The sequence below is a fragment of the Parambassis ranga genome, chromosome 17 (genome assembly GCF_900634625.1).
Source record: "Parambassis ranga chromosome 17, fParRan2.1, whole genome shotgun sequence".
Classification (NCBI taxonomy): Eukaryota; Metazoa; Chordata; class Actinopteri; family Ambassidae; genus Parambassis; species Parambassis ranga.
The window spans coordinates 10,268,355-10,296,073 of record NC_041037.1 but is presented as its reverse complement, the minus strand read 5'-3'; the positions used below and the strand labels follow the sequence as shown (position 1 = coordinate 10,296,073).

Below are 27,719 nucleotides of genomic sequence, written 5' to 3'. Positions count from 1 at the left end.
CTAGCCTGTTAATGTGGTGAGTTGGCAGCTTTTTCCCTCTGCAGGTTACTTGTGGGGCAGTGGCATCTAATTTCCAAGTTGTGGATTTATGCCTTCAGGACACACATGCACTGCCTCTCAGTGGCTCTGAGTGTTTTGCCGCTGGTACTCTTCATCTGGTTTACTGATGAGCTACAGCTCGTCTTAATTAACAGGAAGCCTGCAGGATTCTAGGCTTATATGATTCCATATTTAATAAAACTTTATGTGAAATCTCAGACATTCTTAACATAGAAGATGATAAATGATGTGATACGAGGGAGAAAATGATAAATAACAAATTAGCACCTCGCGGCACACAGATTTTAAAAAACCCTTTAGCTCCTTTTTTGATCATCAGTTGCAAAATTATTATTACTTTTTCCCCCCTGAAGCCTGTTAACCTCATATTCAAACTTTAGGACCCAAAATTCTGAAACATCCCTGAAACACTGGGAAATTCCAGCAACAGTCAAGTCACATATGACACAGTAGGTCTGCTGACAGCCTATAGTAACAACAGCTGATGGCTCAAAGCTCCTAAATGTGACTTGTATTTCCTCATTGTTGTAAATGATTGAAGTTAGCCTGTGATAGACTGAGAGGTACTTTATCTAATCATCATCTGAAGTGCCCACTCTTTAATAAAGCTGGAGCACATTGAATATAAATGACATTATCAGACAATTAGAAGTCCTCACTGTGAACTGTATAGTATCAAATTGTATAGCAGAAAAATCTTCATCTTTTAATTATTAAGTGCCCTCATTAAATGGCTCACGTCTCTTGCTCTCCAGTCAACTAAACTGAGTGTAACCGTAATGACTTTTCTGTCTTTCTGGCAGCTATGGATGCACCGCTCAACCTCACAGCCAGTGAAGTGAATCACCGCAGCGCTCTCATCTCCTGGCAACCGCCTATCGCTGAAATTGACAACTACATGCTCACCTACAAGTCAGCCGACGGCAGCCGTAAAGTACGTAACGTGCAGCTCATGCTGATATTGTGTATACTGTGCAGGACTAGTGTGATTGGTGACATTTTACGAGTATGTTCCTCGTAGTGGTTTTGCAAAATCTGCCGAGCATGCACGCCCAGCAAACCTGTCGGACAAATTAACTGCACTTTTCTGCATCCACACTGACAACAGAAGGCTGATTCTACAGATACTGCATGATACATTGAAACCGCTTCTTTCTGTTTACAAAACCAGGTCAAGGTATTAAAGCAGGATCAGGAAAATTATCAATGCACAATGCAGCCACAACTTAACAACACTTCAGCTCTTTAGAATTCAGATTGTATCTTTCAATTATGTAATCTCCCCATGTGCAGAAGGACACACACACACACAGATTGATACTCACACAAGGGAACCGCAAAGGGAAATTGCTTGTCCAATACAGATATTACTTTAACGAGCCTCAGTAGAGATGCTGTTTATTTTGTTTCTGTGTTTTGATGTGGCTGAGTAATAGTAATAAAGTACATTAGTTAAAGCTTTGTGGAAGAAGAAACACACACACGCACGCACATGTAGGTCCATACTGATGCACTGACATGCACATAGTCTGACCTTGTGAGTGCGACTGCTGTGTAGTTGACCATCAGGTGTCACTCACGCACAAAGAATGCAGCAGGAGGAACTATTTAATGACGGCGATGATGAAGATATTTCTTCCTGCAGTGCTGTTTAAATTGATCCTGCTTTTCCATGATAACGGTTTATTTTTAAACACTAATTAAAATGAAATTTCCAGTGGTTTAAATATATTGTTTAAATAGTAATTCAATTGCATGATTTAATTTGCCTTCTAGAATCAATTATCAGTGTTAAAAGCTACACTGACAGACAGCCCCCAGCAAACTTCAACCATGACGTCATATATTGTTTTGGCTTATTGAATCAAGAACCAAACACAACCTAAATGTTGATTAAATATGCATATGATGCACTTCTGAACTGAAACTGATGTGATGCAATCAGCTACAAAGAGGACACCTCCCCGCCCGGATGAAGTCACATACTGCCTGCAGAGATCTTGAAGTTTAATTAATGTGACATCAAGTTGCAATTAGCATTACCCACATTAATCAGTCTCTTCAAAGCCACAAGACTCCATTGACAATAGGCTCCCCTTGCAGAATAAGAAAGCAGCAGACCTGTTTCTGTGTGACATTGCAAGGTGTTTTGGATCCAAGCTAAAATGTCTTTCAGTCACACAGACACAAAAGTCAAAGAGAGATAGCATTGACTCAGGTGTTCTTCAAAGACACAGCACTGTCAGCCCAGCTTTGGAAAGAGCTACACTACAATAAAAAGTGGCGATAATATTCTAAATATTACATCGATTACATGTGATCTAGTAATTTTTGGGTTGGTCTTGTGTGTGTGTGCTTAAATCCATGTTTCTGTTGCTCCTGTTCATACTGTCTTGTCCTGACCCTGTTAGCCACCATCCCATGCAGATTAAACTGAACTACTGGGTTCATTTAGGCAGCTTAAACTTTTCACAATGTAATTTCACTGTATACTGACTGCAAACAAAGCATTGGTAATTGTAACCATCTATTGCACCTATTTAGTTGTATATTTCTGTAGGTTCTCCTGGTACACTGTGTTCATGTTCAATAACCCATCAGTCACCCATACATGGAATTGCCACAGACTCAGGTGCTTCATGAAACTTTTCTCTGGCCGTCTCTATTCAAGCTCTGGCTGGGCTGTAAATGTGCAGCTGCATTGCCTCAGCTGTACTCTAACCACAGATCATTTAGCCAGCTCCCCCTCTTACCCAGATAATAGACTTTTATAAAAAAAAAAAAAAAAAATCAAATGGATGTATCACACATTTACCAAATATCCAACCACACATACACAATCAATAGCAAGCATATTAAGGTATGTATAAGCCTTGATAAAACAGGGTTTGCAATAAAAATCACAAGCCTTGAATACCCGGTGGGAAAGTGTCAGATCCTCTGAGACAGAGAGACACCATTTACCAGCTGCATCCCTGCATAATTCACACAGACACATTGCCTGAGAATGTGGGATTTTTTTTTCCAAACTGGCTGAATATTTCATTATTTCTTGTTCATATTTAATGTGTATCCAGGCCAAACGGTAACACACAAACACACAAGTTGAGGCTTCAGCCTTCATTGGATGGATGTCTCATCAAAGTAACACATGGTCAAAGGTATTGGCTTCTTTGACAAGCTCAATAAAAGAGGATTTAGAAAAAAAATAACTAAAAGGGAAGTAGCTGCACTGTATTGCCATGACCTCTGTACCAAAAATAGAAATGTGTGGGGGTTTTTTTGTATTGCTTTGCAGCTTCTCAGCACGGCTGTCCGATAACAACCTTCAACCTTCACCATTATCTTCCCTGGTTCCTGTTTTATTTTATTTTCTCACACTATTTTATGCTCAAATGTAAAAACACAGAAAGCCTAACCTGTTCAGTGGCCAGTGGGAGGCTTAATGTGCTTTTTCCATTTTCTTCTAAATGCAATATTTTGTTAAAAAATACAACAAAAAAAACAAGCCATCATGTGGTTCCTGAACAAGAATAGCTGGAAGGTTTTATTGCTGCCACACTGCAGGTCTTTTTAACTCGCAAGCTTATTTCAGTGTTTTATCAATGACTTAAGGGGATTCTAACAGAATTTATTTCAACTACTTAAACAGAGGATAATGTCTTTATCTAACATCATTTCCCTTCCGCAGCATGTGTTAAGTGAATGTGTTTGGTCCTGTGTTTACACACTAGGAGCTGATCCTGGATGCAGAAGACACATGGATTCGACTGGAGGGGTTGGCTGAGACCACAGAGTATACAGTCAACCTCCAGGCTGCCAGAGGACTAGACACCAGCGCTGTCGTCTCCACTACATTCACTACAGGTGCAGAATACACACTCATCTGTGTTCTTTGATCTGAGCTCAGAAAGTGATTCTAATGAGCTGAGTTTTGTTGGCTCCACTGCATTTGGCATCGCAGTCAACATAACAAAGGTGCACCATAATGGGTCCCCAAAGTAAGGCACAATTGTCACCCACTGAGGAAGACTCAGCCATTAGGCTGCAGCTGCAGGGTGGCTGTGGCGAGCAGTGTGCTCTCATCTCTGAGGTGCTATGGAAAGGACATTTCAGTCAAACATATGTTAAGATGTAACTGAGGCACAGCGAGAGCTGGAGAAGATCTGATTCAAACTGAATAATTCCAGGTTGCTATGAGGAAAATGAAGCAAATTATAACTTGTCATCACGGGTCCTCTGCTGCTTCTCTCCAGGGAGTCGTCTGTTTGCAACACCTCAGAATTGCGCCCAGCACCTGCTGAATGGAGAGAATCTGAGCGGCGTCTACACCATTTACATCAACAGAGACCCCAGCCAGGGAGTGCAGGTGTACTGTGACATGACCACAGATGAAGGAGGCTGGATTGTAAGTCACTGGAGAGACAGCGCTTAGTTTTTCGAGTACCACTGGCAAATTGGAAAAACCTCTGAGTAACAGCAGCTGCATTTTCTGCTCAGGTTTTCCAGCGTCGTCAGAATGGCCTGACAGACTTTTCCAGGAAGTGGAGTGATTATCGGGTCGGCTTTGGGAACCTGGAGGATGAGTTCTGGCTTGGTGAGTGTCTTACACTGAAATAATGAATGAAGAGGAGTGCAGATTTTGAATATCAGGTATTTATTATAAGATCAGATAAAAATCTGAGCTGTCTTCCTCTCTATACGTATTTCCTGAACCCTGAGTCTGATTGATTAGCAGGCGTATTCTATAATTCACAGTAAGGTCGGGTTGGTTGCAGCCTAAGATCAGCCTGTAGCGCTGTCACACATATTTCAGCGGCCTTTTATGGCTCAAATTGAGCTGCAACCTGCCACACATTGTGTTCAATTCCAGCCCCCTTTTTTCTGCCCTCATCTCTCTCTGTCTTCACACCGTCCCCATGACTGAAGTGGATTTAATAGGTACAATCAATAGAGGTTCATACCCTTTACCTGGTTTCAATTGATACATCTATTTCACAGAGGGGAAAGATGTCTTCAATATTTCGTGCAGACAGTAAAACCTTTCTTGTAAGATTTTTCACTTTGTACAAAGATGATGAACCTTGCTACTTTTTTTTTTCTTGCCTCATCTTTTAGTTCTGGACCTCACAAAGTCTATCTGATTCATTACTGGATTCTCTGAAAGCTCATCTCTCTCTGAAATGACTTGGTAATTGTTTTTAGCGTTTGTGTGATCCAAAGACAAAACAACACAACGTCCTCACTGCTGTGATGGACCGCTGAATATCCACCTCCTCCCCACCCTTCCAAATCTCATTATGAAACAATAATTATATTCATTAGAAAATGTGCAAATGAGTCATGTTTCTTCATGGGCCAGTCTTTTTTTGTGTGTTATTGTTTTGGTGCAGATGATTAAAGGAAAATATTGCATGAATATTTCATCGAGTGAATCAGAACCTTGAGATAAATGTTTTTTGAACTTTTTGATTAAAGAAATTAAATAAGGCTGTGGGGGAAATTTTATGGTGTTGCATTATCACCACATTATGACAGAAGGAAAAGGATGCTACTTTGCAGCTGACACATATTGGATCATAATACTAAAGATTCCCTTCTGCACTCTAGTCTATTAGCGACTAAGCACAATGTAATAGGTGAAAGCATAAAGGGAGATTTTTTTTTTTAGCGCCGTCATGATCTGCGGCTGACAATATAATTCAACCCAGCACATTAGCCTGCTGGTCTTGTTGTTTATGTGTTGTTTTATTGCTTTATTTAATTATTTTTTTGTTGACAGCCATTTCTGTTACTTTTATACACCGCCACAGGGACGGCATTCAAAGGTAGCTGTTAACATTTTATCACAAGAACTGTTGGATTGCTGTCTGCTGGTATAAATTAATAATTGATGTGTTTTTTGTGTGTGTGTTTCAACAAAAAAGAGGAAGTTGCTCACAAAGGTACAGAGCCTTTGATGAAAGTAATAAATGGTTTTGTAGGATGGATTTACACACACATCATACAAAGAGAAAATCCATCACCATGTATTACACATGAGGCACCTGAAGGCATCACATAGAAGCGTCCTGGCACAGATTTGGTAGCTTTTTAATGGCTGTGCTCGGTTCAATACGATCTAAAGGGCTGGTGGCTCAGTGAGTACAGCATTTCATTTGACCTGTTTCTGTTCTCTAGCTGAATCAGCCATAATCTGCCCTCTCACCACAGAAGGGTACCTTCATCTCCAGGGTCTTGTTTTACTTTTTAAGATGTACTTTCCCTCCTTCTATCCCATTTTTCTTCTTTCTCTGTGCCGTTACTCTGTGCCCTCTCAGCGCATAAAAGCAGCTTAATGTAACCTCAGGGTGCGGAGCGTTCAGAGCTGGCCCATAATGCCAGATTATAGATAATATGCCAGCAGGAAACACAGCAGCCTCAGTCTACTGCGCAACATTGCCAGAGTGCTGCAAGAAACAGGCATGACATTGCAAGCCATTATCTGCAAGGCTTGTACCCTTTAGATGAAAATGCAGAATTGTAGGCAAGCATCATTTTTATTATTTGCACCTTATTTTATTCCTACTGGGAAAAAAGGTCTGCGGACACATTCTCAAATGTCTGATTTTACCAGACCATATTATCGGATTATTGATATAGAAACTACTTTTTGACTATCCAGCCAGCTTTTAATAAAAGTTCACGAAACATTATGTAATGCCCAGCATTCACTTTCTTTTCCTTCATGGGCGAACTGAAGTGAATTTGAGACTGAATCACTGAGTCATGGTCGTCTTCCTCCTCCCTCCTTTCATCACATTCTTGTGAAGGCAATATCTCAGAAACACCTGAGGGGAGCTTCTTAAAACTTGACTCTAAGGTCGAATGGAGTCAAAGGTAAATTAGAATTTTTTTTGTCTAAGGTCACTATGATCTTTGCCTGTGCTCTTTACTGCTTTACCTGTAAGTGCAAAGGTACTTGGAAATTCTTCACTATATGAGTAGTAAACTGCTGTATTTTTCTATGCCCCTTTGTTGTCATTATATTTAATGAGCCACAAATCACCACGGGCGAAATGTCCTTAGAATTAATCATCCTTAAAATCGGGTAACCGGTGTTGTGGTGCAGATGGCCACCACAGTTTCAGTGCATGTGACCTTCACTTTTTTCTTTAAGAATCAGGTGACTGTCTCAGCCCTGGAGAGCCATCGCAGGGAACATTTCACTAATCACCTCCTCTGCTCACAGAACAGCTACACACCGGACAGTTGGAACCATAAACACTGATATTAAATGCACTGAAACTGAAAAAGTAGAGCCACTTAGCTGGCCAGCAGTGAAGAATATGGAAATTGAGCTCCCATTATTATCTGTTACAGTTTGAGAACGGCCACTTTTTTATAGCTGCTCTGGGGAAATTTAGCTCCTCTCTGACCTCGGCCGGTTTCACGCTGAACAGTTTCAGTTTGATGATGTAATAACAGAAAGAAAGCAGGGTGTCTGTGTGCAATGTGTGATCATTATCTCATTCTCCTTTGTTTTTAATCCCCCCCCCCCTCAAGTGTAAGGGAAAGGCCAGTAATAAAAAGTGATGAGATGGTAATATTGGTAGTATAATAGGACACGAGTGCAACAGTGTGTCAAAATGCCTTTTTAATCGCTGCAGTTTAAAGTCGAGCAGTCTGACGCCATAAAGCTGTTGGAAGGAAAAAACTGTAAAACATGATGTGTGGCAGATTAATTGCTGATAGTACAGTGATATTATACAATGGGAATTAGAGATGACTTAGTGTTAAACAGTTTTATTACAACTATTGCTTCTCCCTGTCACCCTAAGTGCCTTTGGGTTGTGTCATAGATTGTATCTGCTTTCCACTGACAAATGGCAGCAGACTTGAGTATCCCTCCTCTCCCCGCTTCCTACTTCTTATCAGTGAAGGTTTGAGGGGTTTTTTTCCCCCCTCAAAACATCCCCTGGGTTCAGAAAAAGTGCACATGTGATGCGTCTGTTGGCGGCTCCTTTTCCAAATGGGTGCTGGTTGTAATCTGATAGCGGAGGCAGTTCCAATCGCTCAGGTCGGTGTGTGGCCTTATCAGCTGCTGCGGTTCAAACAAGCCTCGTATCTGCTGCATTTGAGATAGAGAGCAAAGCTGTGTGTGTGTCAGGAAGTTGTACTGTGGGATATTTGCAGATTGGCTGGTGGTGCCAACTTCCAGCACTTGACAGGTTGAATCATACACAGCCAAAAGACCAGCTGATGAGGACACCTGACACTTATCAGGATTGAGACTGTTAACCTGCAAAGCTGCAGATGGCAACAGGCTGTCACACAAAAACATCTAGGTGCAGGTTTGCCCACATAGAGTTTTTTCTTCTGGCTGGTAAAGTGCTGTCAGTAAGAGGGTCATCTCATCAGCCAGTCCATTTGTTTCTATGACAACAGTATAATGATAGTGAATTTGGTCACATCATTTCTCTCTGATATATACAGCAAAGTTGGATGTTTTATCATAGTAAGAGCCACCCGGTTGTCAGGTGAGGTGTTGGCTTCTTTTCTCATCCCAGGAATTGACAGCTTTTCTTTAAGGTACCTGCATACCCTCTCTCCTCATTTGAGACAATTGAAAAGAGATGCTAGTCAGAAAAAACATTCTTCATGTTTATCTGTTTACTATTTTTGGACTCTTGCATGTCTCTGCAAGAAAACCATGCAGTGCCTGTGTGGACTTCTCTCAGCAGATATTACAGATCTAAATGAAATGATATTTATCTGCAGGTCTAGACAACATCCAGAGGGTCGCTGCCCAGGGCCGCTATGAGCTGAGGATTGACATGAAGGACGGGCAGGAGTCTGTCTACGCCAATTATGACAAGTTCTCCATTGGAGATGCAAGAAACCTCTACAAGCTCAGGATAGGAGAGTACAATGGCACCGCTGGTACATGGTTTAAAGTTGCTTCCCCTTTCTCTGCCCTGTCAGTCTGTCAGTACGCTTATAGTATTAACTGTCATCCATTCATGTTTGTACTTCCCTCTGCTTGGCCTTCTTTCTATGTGCCTCCCCCCGCGTGCTTCTGTGGTCATTTATCCTGTTCACACTGTCATTCACTGCAGCCATATGCCAGTGTGGAGCAGCATATGCTGATACTTAAGGCTCTCTCTCTCTCTCTCTCTCTCTCTACTTGTCTCTCTTTCTGATCCCAGGTGACTCTCTGAGCTACCACCAGGGCCGCCCATTCTCCACAAAAGACAGAGACAATGACATTGCTGTCACTAACTGTGCCTTGTCTTACAAAGGAGCCTGGTGGTACAAGAACTGCCACCGGGCGAACCTCAACGGCAAATACGGCGAGTCCAGACACAGCCAGGTCAGTCCTCTATTGCAATAGCTGTTGCATGGCATTAACCCTTTAATCAGCTCTAAAGTATTCAGCTCTGGTGTAGGCGGTTAACGTTTAGGTGTGTAAACCATCTACCCTTTTTAGTGCATTTTAACATTTACAAAGCTCCCATAAATGGGCACCCTGACAGAGCAGTGATTAAAGGTTAAAACTTCTGATTTAAAAGGCTAATAATTAGTAAATGAAATCATGCTACATACATCCATTTTAATACTTAGTGCACTGATTGGCCTGATGGCCTTAACAAAAGGTCAAAACTTTCAGGCTGCAGCTCTTGTTCAGTGAGAGTGAAGCTTTCAGAGGCAGGAGCTTGATGCTGATCAGTCAGAAGAGGATCTTATTTTATTCTTCTGATTATTTTTATATATTCAGTGTGTGAAACAAGCACGTACCTGTGTTTGATTATAAACACTGGTGCCGCAGCCACTAATGGACATCCCTCTCTTCAGAGTGCTTCTGCTCCTTTCGGAGCAGAGTATTATGTCTCTCCCTCTCAGCTTCATGATGAAATGGCTGCAGAAAGACAGTGATGTGTTGTGTGAAGCTGTGATTAAGCTGAACCACAAAGGCTTTACTCTGCCTGCTCTTTCCCTTCGTCTTTTGATGCCATGAAATGAGAACAGGTGGGAGCAGAGATGGACGGCCATAAAGACATGCAGAGAGACTTTTCAGAGCAAAGCTGCAAATAGGAGGTTTTTGATGCTGATGGGGATTAGCAGCACGGGAGTGAGACTGTAATTACTCTAAGGTCATAATTGTGCTAGCTGTTAAGTCAGGCTTTATGTCTTCATGCTTTGAGTGCTTCTTTAAACTGAAATTAAAAGATTTTTTTTTGAAAATATGACACTTTTATCCTCAGCCTTGGTCTTGAATATTTTACAGGCCGTCCTCAAAAAGGAAGTGACATTAGGGGTCAATTTCTCCAAAGCCATTTAAACAGCCCGAGCTGTATGAACATATTTGACGTGCCCCTGTGGTCACACAATTCACTCAAATTCAGTCTGTATAAGACTGGAATGCCTCATAGACATGGGTGTGTGTGTGTTAAGTGTGATGACAAAAAGTTACGTGTTCGCACATATTTTCTGAGCAGAGCTGATATCATCAACATGCTAACTGCTGTATGGTGGCTCATGATCTGATTAAAAGTAGCCTGTTATCGAGGATGACTGACTGATGACTGTTGTTGCACATCAGAGCACTTTCTCAGCTGCCTGGCACACTGGTAGGAAACAAAATGGCAGAGAAGCTCATAGGAAATGTTGCCTTGTAGTATCTGTTCAGTCATGAAAGGACCTGTTTTAACCATATGATGTAAACAAAGATGGACGAAGATTTTGTGACCTCACCCATAAGTTTTGAGAGAGTTTTGTGTGAGAGGTAAGATGTTGATTTTATAATGGTATAAATGGGATGGTAACAGGAAAGTCTAAGAGGACTACCGTACTTTTTGGGACCAGATTGAAGCATTAGTAACAAGGGGACCAACCTTAACTTCCTGCTTTTGCTTTCACAGGGTATCAACTGGTACCACTGGAAAGGTCATGAGTTCTCTATTCCCTTCGTGGAGATGAAGATGAGGCCGTTCAACTTCCGTAGCATCAGCAGCAAGAGGAGGCGGTCTGCCCCTGTATAAACAATCCTCCTCCACCCAGCTTAAAGTCATGGATAAATGGAGTTCAGATGATGTTCGCTAATGAGTTTCTGCTATCGTGTGTGCCTCACTGACAGTAAATGCAGGCTGGAATGTAACAGAGCCAAGCCTCATTAGTGAGGCTGAAAAGAAGAAGTGGGTTATTACAAAAAGCTACTAATATTTTATTAAGATTTACTAATACTAGCAGCAGTGAGCAGAACAGCAGAAACATCATCTGAACTCTGTTCATCTGTGCACCTCCCCAGCTTTAGCTGTCTTTCCCTGCTGTACTTCTACCCCGACAGATAGAAGACACTATATGTAATTTATTAAATACTTTGAATGACAATGGTTGTTTTTGCTGTACAAAAAAAGGAAAGGCAAACCAAGAAGCTTTGTTTTTTCTTTAATCTGTGATTTGCCTTTCCCGTGGATGCGAGGAAAATGTGCTCAGAAATGCCCTCAGGAGTGAGAGCTAGCATTACAGAATAACACTTTTAACAACAGCGATACTGTACATGCCCTTAAAAACCCTTAACTGTAATATATATATATTTTTATAACTGATATTGTGACAAAGTCCATCTATTTAATATGATTTGATGCCTTGGTTTTTGTGACCCTACATGACATAAACCTGAGGACAAACACTGGACATGGTTTCAAATTTAAAGCAGTGCACCAGCAACAGCTTCATGACCACCTGTCAATACCCTTTGTGTCAATTAAATTAAGGGAAACATGATGATTATTATTATTGGTAGCCACACTGAGACAGTATTTGCACTGTGAGTGGGAACACAGCAAAGCTATTGTTGTTCATTCAGTTCATTTCATGGGTGTTTAATATTTCCTGGACTCTGTAATTTGCTTGAAAAATCTCTTCATAACTGTGTCTCCCCTGTCATAGGTTTGATTGCTTGCAGAGATGGTGCTGACAGATGTTTAACCAAAGATCTGCATGATAAAGAGTCAGCCTGCTGTTTGGAAAGACGCCAGTCAGTCAGTTCTGCCACCAGATTCAATGAAGCAGCTTTTCACCCACCTTTTTTTTATGTTAATAACGTCCCCGGGCTTTATTTTTATGCATTGTGATCATTAAGTTCTATGCAGAGGAATGTCGGGGGTGCAGGTTTGTTAGGCCGGCCTCTCTTTCTCTTTCTTGCCACCGCTCTGTGAAATGAACTTAACAAAGAAAGCATAACGGTAGGAGAAGCGTCGCCAAGTCTGTCTTCTTCTTCTTCTTCTTCTGTGCTCCTTTTACTCGCTTCACAGTTCAAAGCTCCGCGGTGAAACATCAGCAAACATGCATGTATTCTTCTTTAGCGGCTGTAATCTGCAGCATAACCTCCAAACGTTATGTTTCACAGCGTCACACAGAGTGTTCAGCGCCAGGTTTTCTGGAAGCCTCTGCTGTGGGAGTAAAATAAAGACAAAACTGGCCTCATATTATCAATAAATACAAATCCACGGTGTCACCATCTGTGCAAGCAACATCTGGTCTCATATATACTCTTATTCCAATTGCTTCTTGTGTTCTCTTTATTTTTCTTTTCAGTTTTTCTCATTGAAGTAACACATGGCTCCCATCACATGACTGTGTATTTGTTTCTTCTTTAGTCGTAATCAAACAATAGCAACTTCCCCCTCTAATAAACTACTGATAATATACTCATGTAGACATAGAGTTGAAGATGTGTTGTTTTGATGTGTTCCCCCTTTAGATGCAAACTAATTCATTCTTTTAAACCAATGTATTTTTAACCACTGTCGTGCTGAAAGGGACGAACGGAGCCTGCTGCATGTCGACTGAGTTGCAATCGAGAGCCTGATAGTAAATAAGAAATGTCCTCAGAATGTCTTTCAGTTTGATTTGTGCTCACATTTCTTCTCTGATCTGGGTATCAGGTGCTCTTATGATGGTTTGTAGAAGACAGAGATTCTCGGCCTCTTAAGCTGGATGATGGACACGTGACCTTCCCCAGGTCTGATTCAGTGACTGTTTCAGATTCATGCAAATCCACCCCCCACCAGTGATTTCTATTAGAGTAGAGATGCTTATTTCATTAACTATTTAGAAGACGTTTGCCTCAGTGGGTTTTCGTGCAAGGAGCAAAGGTCAGGAGGCTTTGCAGAGAAGGAACAGAATGTCATATGTACTGTGAGGGATTTCTCTCATTGCAAACTTTTAAGGTGCTCTTAAATCCTTCAAGAAGAAAGCGTAAGGGTTAATATTTATTTCACTGAGTTTTCCCGATCAATTTCAGCTATTTTCCTTTTTACAAAAATAAATCCTGCTGCATGGGACAACTTTACATCTCATTAAATCTGCTGATGTATCAAAATAAAACTTAGTAATATCACTGCTTTTAGCAAAAGAAATTATTTATTGAGTATCTTGTCATGAAGACATAAAGAAGATTAAGGCTACGATAAAACAAATATTTTGAGACTAAACATATTATATGTTCTATAATATGTTTAGTCTTTAAACTTTACAGTGACCCTAATGCTTTTTCTTTACAGACTTTTACAGAGCCTGAAATATTTTCTTGATATTTCTCATCATTTGAAGATTTTCTCTAAATGCAGTATGTCTGTTTGTACAGGACAGGAAGCTCTTCCCCTTATTTATTAACTGAGATTTATTTAGACTGAACTCAAGCTCCCGTTTGGCATCAAAACCCAAACTGCTTTATTAACACGTTCACGAGTTGATAAACCAATATCAGCCTCCAGGCCTGGTGATATTGTTCCATAAGTCAGATCTATTGTAACTGCATTGATTTGCCATGGGTATGTATATGTTGACAAAAATGTGATGTTGACTGTTTGAGACGCTGATATAAGCTGAACTAAGGATTTACTGTTGGATAACCTTGGGTATTACTGTTTAGCTCTAGTTTGATTTAAACATGTACTATATAGTTCCTTTTTTAATACATTTTCTACATGTTAATAAAATATTCAAATAGTCTGATCGCTTTATTCACTGTCTCTCTTTCGGTTTAGTGTTGTACTTCGCACACAAACCTCTCATTGTGTTCACTTCTGTGTCAGATTTAGTGTTAAACAAGCCGAGCTGTGCTCCCATGAAATAATGAAGTGCCACAGCTCCATGCTCTAAACAATATCAAAGTCTCTGCACCGATAATTGGATGCCATTAAAAAGCAAAGTGAGTCTGGCCGCTTCTGTTAATGCTGCTGCTGCTGCTGCTGGACAGTGACAGCTGCAGTCATACAGGCCTGCCTGTGCGGTTTGGCTCCAGAGACATAACAACCCTGCAAGGACCAAACAACAGGTCACAACACAGGAGATGGTGACATGGAAGTTTAGCATTAATCGCCTTTAAAAGCAGAGAGGTGTCCATCAACAAACAACCGTTCATGCTCACACCCACACCTACAACCAATTTAAAGTCTACCCACACCTACGACCAATTTAAAGCCTAAAACTAACAGACAGGTCTTTGGTACATGCAGGAGTACCAGAAATTACAGTTTTTATTCAGTAGGAGAAGGATCAGATTTCAGTTTTCTGGGTAAAAGGATGTTTGCTGGAGGTTTTAGTGGATTGCAGGTTGCTAGTTGGATGATGGGTAACAGGTCTGTTTGTTGATAGCTGTTTCCAAGTCAGAGGTCAGATTGTCATCATCGTCATGTGTCATTTTGCATTTGACAGGTCAGGTTGTGAAGCCATCATGGGTAGTATTGTGGGTGGGATCGGGTCACGATTAATCCACACAACCTGTGTGCCACCATCTGTTCAAGCAGCACCGCTGGTCACAACTTACTGTAGACCAGCTTATTATACCTCCATTCAAAGTGCATCAGAACATGTGTCTGTCTCCAAATATAGAAGGACGCTCACTAATATTCAGGTCAATACTTACAGGTCAGTGTTTCTGTTCTCTGGCTTATTCAGCTGCATGTGAGCCCAAAAAGCTGCTCTCGTCCCCTCAGCTGTAAATTCAGTCTTTATTATGAATTTTTTCTGATCATCTCTTCTAGTTTGCAGCTCTGCTATGATTTGTGTTCATCTTCAAACAGGGCAGGTTTGTGCACATTTACTCAAAATATGCACAACTACACATAGAAACACAGAGCTGGAGGTTTCATCACAACAAAATCCCACAAACTTTCGATTCAGCACTTTAAATATTCATTGTTTAATTATGGCATGTTCTAATTATCCATTAATTATCCATTCAAGTGTCTGGTCAGCAAAAAACAACTTGGTAAATAATGAGCCTGAGTGGAAGTTTGTGAATATATTAGAGTCAGACACAAATAAATGAGCCGTGCAGCAAAGGTCAGAGTGAGACGAGTCTTTACCCAAACACGACACTTTACACGCACAGCTGGATCATGAAAACAATGCTCGCAGTTTGACAGGGCTCGCTGTCAGTCATGTGGAAGCTGATACCTGCAATTTCATAATTTACTGAAGAGCACACTGTGCCCACTCATGTGACAGAGCTCAACACAGAGAGCAGCGCTTTGATTTAAATCAGGCATCTGGATGTTCTGCATGGTTACCAAGAAGAAAAAACATTATGTAGCAGATCAAATTCACATTTTCAAAATGAAACCACACACACTACATTTTCAGCTGAATTCAGAAATAACTTCTTTTTTTTTTTTTTTTTTTTTACCAAGGGAGCAGAAAGAGGATGTTGTTCTGTCAATGACCTTTCAAATGCCATAACAAGATATCAAACACATTGTGTAATTAAGCTGTATGATACATTACACCTTTGAACAGTTACTCTCAGACCACATTTTCACTTAAATGTGTTAAGTGGGCAGATGTGAGCTTTTGGTGTCAACCACAAAAGAGAGCACCTCCTGTGGCTTCAACTGTAAACAAGAACAACGGGAAGTTAGCATGCTACAAAATAAAAATACATTTACACTAAATATTTTTTAGATGTGCACTGCTGCAAAAAGACAGAACAAACACAAACAAAAACAGATTCATAATAATAATAGATTTTATCGTATCTTATGGCTCAATCTCCCATACCAAGCAGTGTGCTGGGCCTTCTCACAGTAGTCTAGGATTCAAGTCCCCAACCTTAAACTACTGGTTGATGAGAAATGTGCACGTCTGGTTTTCGGGGACTGAAATGTGGTGCTCATGTTGTGTTTTCCTGGTGAGCACGGGCTGTGCACTTCATTGTGTAAGCCATCCTCTGTTTCTTTGTTTTCTACCCCTTCTCTTTCTCTCATCCACCACACGTCCCTGCTCAGGACTGAACACAGAGCTGGTGGTGCCGTGAAGCTGATGAAAAGCGGCGTTGTGAGCCGTCCCCGGTCTCCCGTGCACTCCTAGAGCCTCTTTACATCTCACTGATCGCAGAAAGTTAACAGGGCCTGGCAGGGATCTGAATAAGAGGGAGGTGCAACCCAGATCTCCCAGTTAGACTCTTTCTGTGATGGTGCTGTAAACACTGGGGCTTAATTGGGCGTCGGGCCGGTGAACAGCTTGATTTTCGGCAGTCATTTATTGGTGCTCAGAGCTGCATGGGTTGGAATGTGGGAGCACGAAGGAGGCCTCACTTAAATCACTAAGAGAAGCATGAGGATTTTTTTCTGATTACAATCTGAGTGGAGTTGAATGTGAGGTAAGAACCAGTGAACATAATGTGTGTGTGTGTTCTAATTGGAGGATCACAAATGAAAATGAGAAAAACACCCGTTTGAATGATCTATCTAACCATTCATTAGGGTTTTCAGCACACTTGTAATTAATGAATGAATGCATGAATGGAGACTGCAGCATGAATACAGTTTAATGAGACTCATCCTCTTCTTCATAACTAATAACTGACCAATCAATCATGTCTCATACTTATGTTTTAGTGATTAAGATTTGGTTTATGATTCCAGCAGCTGCTGAGGTTTAATCCATCCACAGACTGAAACATAAAGCACAGCAGCCCCGTCTCTCCTGACTCTGAGCAGCCTGTAAATGCAGATGTGAGCTGACAGGGTTCAGATGGGGAGGTTATGCTGAGAAAAACCGGCTAACAGATGGGCTTCAGCAGAAGATATAGGAGTGAAGAGAAGTTTGTTGATATCATATCAGATGGGCACATGCTCCCCTTTAGCGCACGCTACTGAAAGGTGCATTTATTTGCAGGGAAAGCAAACCATCCTTACTGGGTCCTTTTGATATAGAGGATCTACAAAGATGTCAGTATAGCAATCCTGGCCAGCTAGAGGACTCTGCCTATATTAGCCTGGGTACAGTGCTTCAGCTGCTCAGAGGTCAGACACAAAGACATGTTGGTTCTTACCATAGACTGTGATGGAAGAACCCTCTGTGGGTTTAGTTATCATCGTTTTGGTCCGGCTAATCCAAGAAACAAGCAGAAAGGTGGACCAAGGTGAACCTTGATAAAGTTTAAACAAGTGGACTTAAGAAGGGTTTGGGGCAGCGTTCACAGATTTAATCAGAACAAATACATTGACATGAGGGTGCACCTCGGCCTTTACTCAATGCAGGACGCGTACAGTTTAAATTAAACTGTGATGATGATGTGCTGATAGTTTCTTTTGCTTGGTGGTCAGCCGTGGTTGTGATGATGAAGGTTTCTGAAGTTACACGCCAGCCCTGTGCTGATCAACAGGAATTAGTCTTGTTCACTTGTCAAACCAATCTCACACACACATTGTAATTGTAAACACATCAGAGTGAGGAAGTGCACTCATGTGTTACTTGGTTATCTCATAAGGTCACAGTCCGTGCTTGACTTAAGACTGTCAGTCACACGCTGCTGCTTGTCAGAACAATAAGCCTGTTTAGGCGAGATAATGCACACAGCAGTTATTATGAAGCACAATAGTTTGCTGGTAAATGTGTGTTTGTTTTCTCTCTGTGTGGCTCGTGTGAAGTGACAGCCAGATGCTGATTAGCTTAACGTAGCGAACACTCTTGACAATAGCCGGCCTGTTTCACACTGTAGAAAAGACCCTTAAACAACCATGAAGGGTTAATAAAGGAGAATGGAAACCAGAGTGCTGCATGTCAGTCATTCGCATAACTAAAAACAGCCAAAATTAGTGACTCTTTGTACCCGCGGTGCCTCATTTCGTCTCTTCTGTATTTAGAAATACTGGGAGAAAGAGGAACTTAGAAAGTCCCCATTGCTTAAAATGAAGCACTGTGGAAAATCTGTCCTCCACGCTGAACTGACAGCATCACTCTTTATTTATTTATCCAGCAGAACGGCCCAAACGTCTCTTCCTCTGCAGCCAAGAGAGAGATGTTTAACATAGTGCCTGGTCCCACAGCGCAGCTTGTGTCATATGAGAACTATGCTGAGATTCTTACATAATTAAATGTTAAAATAGCAGCGTGACTTCATGGCTGGAATGTGCAATTAGGTGCCCTTGTAAAGGTTTATGCCCACCAATAAGCTTCTCAATGACAGCTTGTCTTGGGAGCATGAGTTGATTCCTTATATAGACTAATAATGTCATTCTTGCTGTCTAACCGTTGTCACAGAGCCCGGCTCTAACATTTTACAGGACTGAATCACTGCTCAGGTTTTTGCCTCTGGGTGGGGGGGTGGGGGGGGGGGGGGGAGTGGGGGGGTGGGGGGAGAGTGGGGGGGGGGGACTGGTTTTTATTAGCAGGCTATTTCTGGACACTTGTCAGATTCCTCTACAACAACCCTTTAGTCACTTTTCATTAGCGCTCACATACAGGAACTTACAGGGCGCATGGGTTCATACTCAGTATATGTTGGCAGAACCAGTAGGTCGTATAGTGATTGGTAATGGCCTTTTGCACAGTCCAGTAATTCCATAAGGCTTCATTTAATACTGCTGGTAATGTCACAGTCATTTTTTTGTGCTATCATGATCAGTGGTTCAGTGTGAGCTCAGTGGTCTTTCCTGCAATTTGTTCAGCTGCAGGTCTGAGTAGAACAAAGAGATTCATTGTTTTAGAGCTTTTAAGGTGAGCTTCACTGTGGAAGGCTTCTATAAACCAGATGGGAGCGACACCCATTACAGCAGGGTCAATGCAGAATAAATCCTGGGTAAGGTTTCCACAAAGGAAACAGGACATAAATATAGGATATATGGTATATATATATATATATATATATATATATATATATATATATATATAAATGAGCAGCTGGACATGAGGCATCCTTAGAGGGACATATAAAGGCGCCATTATTATAAAAGGCACAGCCTCCATCAAGGAGATGGCAGAAGTCACAACACATTTCTCCAGCAACTGCTGCTCTGAATTTGTACTGAGACACCTACTGCAGCCTGGTGATTTTCTATTTACCTGAGGAGGCATGTTGTTGCATAATATCCCTTTTTCGAATTATTCCATGCATCATCCCATTGTGGAGGCGTGCACCCCTGCTGGTTCAAAAGTGTGTAAATCTGAGCAGAAGAAAAGATGACATGTAGGCTTTTAAAGTAGCAATCAAAAGCAGCACACGGAATATACAGGGGAATCATTTTCAGATAAACTGCTGTAAAGAAGGATTTCCATGGAGCAAAGAGCTGCTGCACCGAGGGTCATTAATCAACACTTGCTGAAGGTGACTGGACGCTGTAATGCCTCAGCAGCAGCTGGGATATAGTTTCACAGAGGAGCAGTACACGCCCTGCCAGTCAGACAGCAGCACCCTCTGTGCTGGCACAGTGTCTGTGTGTGTGTGTGTATGGCTGGTTTCTATTTGTCTAAGATGGCTCAGACACACCTGCAGACATGGTCAGGCTTGCCTCATCAATTTTCATGTAACCATGCCCCGTAGCTACAGAGGAGCACAGTGCATGTACAGCCAGTCAGATGGTCAGGAAGTGTGGGATTATCCGACTGTAGCAGACTGGGGTGCAACATTTACAACATGAATCATGCATCACATATTTTTGGCCAAGCATACGCTCAACTTGACTGTCAACATGAAGAGTACAAAGCTAATGACATGCAATTAGCATCTAGCCTGGTGCAAGGAAATAGTATTATTGCTGTATTGTATATGCAATGTAATGTACTCACAGTATACACAGAGTAATATGGTGTGTACAGATTAATATATTAAAAACTGTTGGACATGTAGTAATGTACATTAAAACTTACTTTTGGTGCATGAGCTAGCTTGTCTGCTAGAAAATGTGTTAAAAAGTTACATTTAAGTGAATTTTTTTCTGTTTTCTGAAAGAAAGTGTGTTATTCCTGCACTGATAAAAGAGCTGATACTAATGTATGTTCACGAGCATCACACAGTGTGTGTGAGTGCACACTCAGTGTACGTGTCAGTGCACTTTAACTCCTTAAGTACCCCTTTGAGGAAAAGAGTGGACAGACTGCTATTTGATGTCAACTGAACGCTTCTTTTTATTTTTTTTCTTGCTCTCCTGCATGACTGAACTGAAAGGGCATTGACCACAATGCCACAGGCGTGGTAAGTGTGTGTTTGTGTGTGCACACACTTCACATGACCTCTTGTTTGCATCTTTTACCTGGTGCTGTTCGCACACATGTGCATGGTTCGGTTCCCCTTTTTGAATTCCCGTCTTGAGTCACTTAGTTGGGTGGAGTAGTGTTTGTTCATGGAGCCGTTCAGTGTCGTTATGCTAAATGCTTCAGCCTTTCCTGCAAACTTATGTTGCTGCTGCAAGGTTAGCACATCGGTGTGTGTGCTGCAGAGCTGCCTTTCTGTGGTAATCTATTTTCAGACAAGCAGCATTCTTGTGATTTCATATCACATTTTCTCGCTTAGTTTATCTCACTTTCTTATGTCATGCAGTACTTGTTCCGTGGGTAAAGTAAGGCAACCACAAGACTTCAGTGCGCCATGCAGGAAACACATAAATACAGACAGAGGGCCCATTCTTGTACAATGTGGGCAGGGAGCAGTGACGTGACCAAAACACACACACTCACAGAGCAAGAAAGGAGGAGGAGGAGGAGGAGGAAGGGAAACAACGGTAGAGAGGGAAACAGGAACAGAAAGTGAAGACTTGTCAAGATGTCTGGGTGAGGGGGACCAGAACAGAGCAGAAGCCAGATGCCAAAAGAGAAACAACAGAAGTTTGAGCAGCTGACTGGATTAGACAGGAGGGGAGACCTGACCTGCTACTTCACAAGTGCCTGTGGGGTAAGGTGCTACTTTCAAAGAGAGCTTGAGTGCCAGCTAATGCTTTGAAAAGGTTCAGGGTAGTTTATGTAAGCTCAGTGATGTTTTTTCTTGCTTTCTTCGCTGCGTGATTTCAGGTGAAATTTACAGCTCCTTGTGGCAGCCTGCATTTAACAGCATGTTGTTTTGGTAGTGGTTAGATTTGGCAGGATGTTTGACAAGCTGATAAGTTTCTTCCTGCTTGGGAGTGCGCCACTGAGTCACAGATACAACCCGGCATTTAAAGAGTCATTCATGATCATTTGTAACATAATGATTCTTTTTATTGTTTCATCTTCTTACTGTAAGCATGCCCTGTGCACTTGTCACAAGTCTGAACTATCATGGGCTGGTGAGCTGAGGGGAATATCAGCAGGCCTGTTAGCAGCTGCACTATATGATCCAAGACAAGCTCATATTCTCCAATAAAATGAAAATTAAAAAAATTAACTGTTATTCGACTCAAATTAAACCAAACATGTCTGAGTAATGTGAGTTAATCGAGGCTGATGAGGGATCTGCTCTGACCGTGCGCTTGGGGGCAAGTCATTAAAGATTCCTGTCATGCCTTCTGTCACAACTTAGCCTTCTAGGTCGCACATGTTCCTTAAAAAGCAGTGGTGTCTAACTGAGTGCAATCATAACATTCTTCTCAGCCCCTTCCTGGCTTTGTGTGCCCCCTGAATGGCCTTTTCCTGTATATGAACATCTCAAGGAGAGCACAGAGTCATGAGAAAGTGAAGAAGCTGAGGGAGAGGCTTTAGAATTTCAGTGACTTCAGGTCACTTGTGCGTCATCAGCAGTGTGAACCCTTAACTAATGCCGACATAACAGTTTACTTTTGTTGCTAAACTGTAAAACACTGCCATTTGAAATATAATGAGGCTCATGCTGTTTGTATGAAAACACAAGTTATAGTGATCCTTTTCGTAACACTTCTGTGTTCCATGTTACCACTGCTCATCCTGTCTGTGGGCCTGCAGCTCGATCACACCTCTGTGCCTCGCTTTTTCTCTCGTCTTCATCTCTCTGCTACTGACTTATTGTTCAGTGTCTCCAGCTCGTCACGCTTCATAATGTGAGGAAGATCAGTGTACACAAAGGTGCTGTAGCTCAGCCAAGTTAATCATAACAACAGCGGTGGCAGCAGTGTGACTTCAGGGTTCCAACCAGTGTGACGTAAATATCTCCAGATTTAAATATGTTATCATCCTCTGTTTATTTTAGATAAAAGCCAAACACAAATGTGTTGTATTATTTTGTATTTTGGTCTTTAGTAAGGAAATGTGCTGCTGCTGATCTTAGCTTCAGGCACACTCCATATTTAGATTCACAGAATTCAGTGACTTGAATGCAACATGGCCGGAGCCCCCTCACCATCAGCTGTATGAGGCTCTCTGGAGAACCAGTGTGATGTCTGCAGTCTGTGGTTCTACACATTTTTTTTAAATTATTCATAATTTGTATAATTTTAGAAGCATAAAAACAGCAGCAGTATATTACATTGCACATCATGCAGGTGTGATGTTAAAATAAGAGCTAAAGTTGCAGCACAACTTGGTCCTAATCACTTCTATTTTCTCAGACGAGACGTCTCTTTCTGAACTCTCACTCTGATGTCTCATGTGTACGTTTTAGCTTTGAGCGCCCAGCTTCCTGTTCAGCAAATGAACAGGAGGGAAGTGTGTGTGGGTAAACTAATTTCACACATGAGACACAATGCACGGTGACAGCCACGCCAAATCTGTTTGCTCTCCATTTGCAGGTGCATCTCCTGCTCTCTGTTTCTTTCTCTCCGAATGTGAGGTGAAAATCTTTTTGTCTTTGCTGCAGCAGAAACACAAGGAGTCCCTGTAGCTCTGTAGTCTGTGAGGTACGGAGGATTTAAGGAGCGTACTTTAGTCAAATGGTGTTTGAAATTGTTTGAAAAACTGTGGCTGTTTAATACTATTATTATAAAAATGTTGCCTCAAGGCTTCTGACTTAATCAAAGTGTTACACTCACAAGTTCCTTCTTCTCCAGGAGCAGTTTTTATCAAAAGAAAATGTTGCAATCACACTTAAATAAAAACTATGATTCCATCTATTCTCTGCAGTGGGAGCCATTAGGCAGGGATGTTCACATGAATCTCCAGCTGCAGGTCTGCCTCTCGCCCTCTTTTTTTTCTGACACTTTGTCACACTCTCCATCTCAGTGGGACTCTAAGAAAGATCGGTTACCTCTATCTCTGTCTCGCCTTCCCTCAGACACCATCTCCCTCCATTCCTTCCTCTCTTTGCCTCAGTCTTCCTCAGTGGGACTCTTAGAGAGAGAGATCTGCCCTGAATCCTGAATGACTCCTCTGCAATATTAATGAAGGGAAAGCTGAACAAAAAAAATAAATAAATCCAAAGCTGACATTGACAAGAGAGAAGGGGGAGAGCAGGAGTAGAGATGTTAAAGACAGAGACACACAGATGGATAAGGAGGCAGGGGAAGGGGGAAGAGGGAGGAAGACTGCCTGAAAACAAAAGTCAACCTTCTCTTTTTGTTTGTTTGTTTCACAGACACGCCCACCTCTCTACAGCTTGACAAACCCCGAAGCCAGAGGGTCAAAAAGGACAAGAGGAGACTCAAGAGAACAATTAGTGGAACGTCATCCTGTGTAAACAAACGTGGGTGAAGTGCAGATTTCCTCAGATTATCCTGAATTTCAAAGGTTCCTTGTGAAAAGTTAGTTCTTGGATTTGTTTAAAAAAACAAAAAACCTCTGCCCTTCTCAAGACATCAGCTGCTGGACTGATGTGTGGAACTCACACCACATCTTGGTAATCTTTGGTGTCTCCTGCAGCCTGACGTGCACATTTACAATCCTATAAACCCTGCAGCCCTCTGAAGGATTTATTTAAACGTTACAGCAGCCTCAGCTTAATTTTCCTGAAGCCATGGATGTGAAAACAGACAGCATCCAGGACTTTTTCACACAACTCTGGACCTTCGCTACAGACAAACACAACCAGGGGGCCTATAACACAGTCTGCCTGGTGGTCCTCTTAACGCTTCCCCTGCTGGTCCTACTCACCACTGTGGTGGTGTGTTGCCACTGCTGCTGCTGTCGCCATGCCAACAGCTGCTGTTGCTGCTGCTGTGGAGACGCCGCAGCAACCTCAAGGTCAGAAATGAAGAAGAAAAAGAATTCAACCAATACGGAAGACCTGTGGATCTCCGTCAAGACGGAGCCGATGACACCTGACAGAGTCACCCTGACCATGGTGTAGGGATCCAGTGGAGCTGGTGGAGTTGTTAAACCCGAGCTATGACAGACTCAAAGGAGGATAAAGATGTTATTCAAACTAATGGCAAAGGACCTCATACTGTAGTGGGCACATGTTTGACTGAAATATGTAAAGAGTGTAGATATTCTTGTCACTTTGCATAAAAATGATGCGCGTGAGGTTGTTTTATGACGAAGTTTACAACATTTTTATGAGCTTTTTTTCAGTGTTTGGTACATAAAGGAAGAAATATGCAGACCGAAGCACACATATATCTGCAAGTGTGTATGTGTGAGTGTTAAAGAGAAAGAGAGAGAGTAGTGCAGTGTTATTGAGAGCACTTTGTTCTTGGAGCTCCCCTGTGAAATTCATTGCGTCTGTATTTTGGGAGAAGGAGCCAATTTAAGGTCTGCCCGGTGTTCAGATATCTGTATGACTGCCTACTTTTCACACTCAGGCTGCAGACAGCGTAGACTGTGAATGACTCTCACTCTCTAAAGTGAACAGCCCTGAAATCCAACAAAGCTGAACCCACTGCTGCCTGCAGACAGAAACCTTAACGTCATTTTCTTCTTTTCCTTCTTATTTTGTTGTTGTTGTTGTGTTTGTTTAGCAGAAGAAGGATGCTATGTTTGTGGAAACAGCTGCACTATACAGGTCAAACGAGCCTTAAAGGCACAATAGATAACCCCAAAGTAAAAAAATTAAGAAGAAATAAAAATGGAAACCTTTAGAAATTATTATTCTTATATTGCTGGGTCTTAAGCAATAAAATCTACATTATGTGTCAAAGTTTTATCTTATCTTATCTCTTAAATCACTTGTGCACATAAAATCCTTTTTATTTTGTTCCCATTCACCATTGCCAATATAATTTGTAGCCCCTTGTGAATATGCCCCATCCCACGTACAAGCACCGTGCTCTCATTGATCAACAGCAGCTAATACACATTTAAAGCTATGGATACAAACAATGTAAACCTAACCTGTGCAGAGTGTTAAATCATCAAACAGTTATTCAAATGGGCTAAGTGTCCGAATTCTGAATGGACACAGCATAAACAGAGGCTAACATACACATCAACGTCATTGTTTACAGTGGGAACGCTTTAGCTCACTGCATGCTTTTCATTAAAACACTTTACAGAGCCGCCCCATGATAGTACCTTGTTTTTTATATGATGACTTGTATCTGGTCAAGTGATGATAGAATCATTAGTTTTAAGAGTTTGTCAATTCCTGAATAACAAAAATGGCTCCACCTAAGCATGTGGGTGTAGGCTGATCCGCTGTTTTTTTAGTAATTTGAAGCTGGCCAATCAGAGCATGGCTTTTTTTTCTATTTTTATAAACAGGAAACATGACGCCTTTTTCTCGAAGTGTTTCTCATAACTTTTTAAGGGGAATTACACATTTCATTGCAGTAAAAACATCAGAAAAAACAAGTCACTGTCTTTGGTTGGCTGATTATATGATCTGGTTTAGTTGAAGTATCACTAAAGTCACCTGATAAATCCTGTGTGTTTAGGCCACTTTACATGGAATTCAACAGTTTTTTTAAATGTATTGTTTTGGAAGAAAAAAAACTGAGCTATCCAAAGGATTTGGGTTTTAAGTGGATTGTGCATGAAGACTTTTTTTTAACTGTGTGACATCTCACAGCCCAATTAAGCAGAAGTGTCTCTGCAGTATCATCATCTTTATGCATTAGCTTTTTCTGGCACTATGTTGATCTTCTACTTGCCCAAGTGCTGCTGGGAAAACAGGCCCCACTCATTTCATTACTGCTTAGACAGACACATTCCCATGTGGAACTTCTAGGGGTTGTCTCATCTGCCTCGTGTTAACACGGAGAAACTGTACATGTTGGGTTCAGTTTGAAAGCTTGCCCTGCAAAATAAATGCTTTGCACGATGACTAATAAGGGCTACGGCTAGACGGGAAGCATTGCCAACAAATAACATTTCAGTTCAGGAGTCTGCTGAAGGTGTCACTGTGGTTTGTGCTCGTCAGAGAGACATACAGTCAGATTTCTTATTCGTTATTACACACTGACTGTGGCAGCCTTTTTTTAACAGCATAATAATGACGACCAGTGGAAAATATTCTGGCCTTGCCTTCTTGGTGGGAATTAGATGTACTGAAGCATAGGAGAAAATGTTTTAAATGAGAATATAGGTCTTTGTGGGCAGGGTGGATAAGAGCAGATTTGTTTTCAATAAAATAAACATGACAAACATTTCACAATTTCTGTATATTTGTATTCAGCTACAACCTCTGACAGGCTTCTGCCTGTCACTCCACACTGTTGGAGGCGGCCCCTACAGGCCAATGAGGGGAACTGCAGTTTCTAACACTTCCTCGTATAGGCTTCATTTCTCAGCCCTGCAGTTTGCTGCTTGCCACAGACAGCTTTGTAGAACTTTCGCTTTTGGTTTGATATAATTAAAGACACAGATGTGGGGAAAATGTGGTTTTCTGTCTCAGATGTAAATGCTAATTATATTTTAACAACATCATTTGTCTCCAGCTACTTGTAGACACCAGTTGACCATTACCGATACTAATTATCAGTTCTCACACTGTATTATGGGGCGACTGTTATTCCTGTTATAAATGTATATTTAGTATTTTCTCACACCATTCACGCCTTTCTCCTCAACACCTGTTAGGCAGTGTTTGTCATGTTGAGCTTCAGAGTGTTTTCATTTGCCTCACTTTGAAGTCATCATATTTTATTTTCCAGGCACTATGTAAATTAACTGCAGGAGTCAAAGAGAGAGAGGGGGGAGGGGATATAAAATATATGTTTTCCCTTTGTCAGTTTTCTGTGATCAGAGGGGATGGAAGTGGGAGGATTTGTCATTTGTTTGAACAGCAGATCTGCCCTCCTGGAACATTTTCTATAAGACAGCACACCTTTTTTTTGATCCCATCCAATTATGCATGAATTTGTATATTTAGGATGTGTTTTTGTTGTTCCGCAGTAGAAAAAAAATGCTGAGGTGATTCTTTTTGTTTTAATTATGCGCCTGGCTGGGCTTTGTTGGGTGCTCTGCATGCATAATTTATCCTGACTTAGAGAGATAGCATGTATAGCCCACTGTGGAAGATGACAGGGGGGGAAAAATAAAGTATTTTTCTAGCTTTGTGGAATCTCATTTTTCTATTTCTAATTTAAATTGAAGGTAACAGAGCCTTTAAGTTTTGACATAAAGTCATTATT

General features: G+C 41.5%; 2 protein-coding genes across 2 annotated transcripts in view; both read left to right on the top strand.

The window, feature by feature from the left end:
• tnr (tenascin R (restrictin, janusin)) overlaps positions 1-13,502 on the top strand; it is a 125,542-nt gene extending 112,040 nt beyond the window's left edge. The window contains exons 26-32 of the mRNA XM_028427291.1: positions 864-994; positions 3,795-3,927; positions 4,317-4,468; positions 4,561-4,657; positions 8,821-8,982; positions 9,249-9,412; positions 10,962-13,502. Of these exons, the coding sequence (XP_028283092.1) occupies positions 864-994; positions 3,795-3,927; positions 4,317-4,468; positions 4,561-4,657; positions 8,821-8,982; positions 9,249-9,412; positions 10,962-11,081 (959 nt within the window). The 3' untranslated portion in view covers positions 11,082-13,502. The remainder of the gene's footprint in view (positions 1-863; positions 995-3,794; positions 3,928-4,316; positions 4,469-4,560; positions 4,658-8,820; positions 8,983-9,248; positions 9,413-10,961) is intronic.
• Positions 13,503-21,033: 7,531 nt separating this feature from the next.
• kiaa0040 (KIAA0040 ortholog) lies at positions 21,034-26,735 on the top strand. Its single transcript, XM_028428291.1, has 2 exons — positions 21,034-21,220; positions 23,786-26,735. Exon 2 carries the CDS (start codon positions 24,164-24,166, stop codon positions 24,494-24,496), a length of 333 nt encoding a protein of 110 aa, XP_028284092.1. The 5' UTR covers positions 21,034-21,220; positions 23,786-24,163; the 3' UTR covers positions 24,497-26,735.
• The last annotated feature ends 984 nt before the right edge of the window (positions 26,736-27,719 follow it).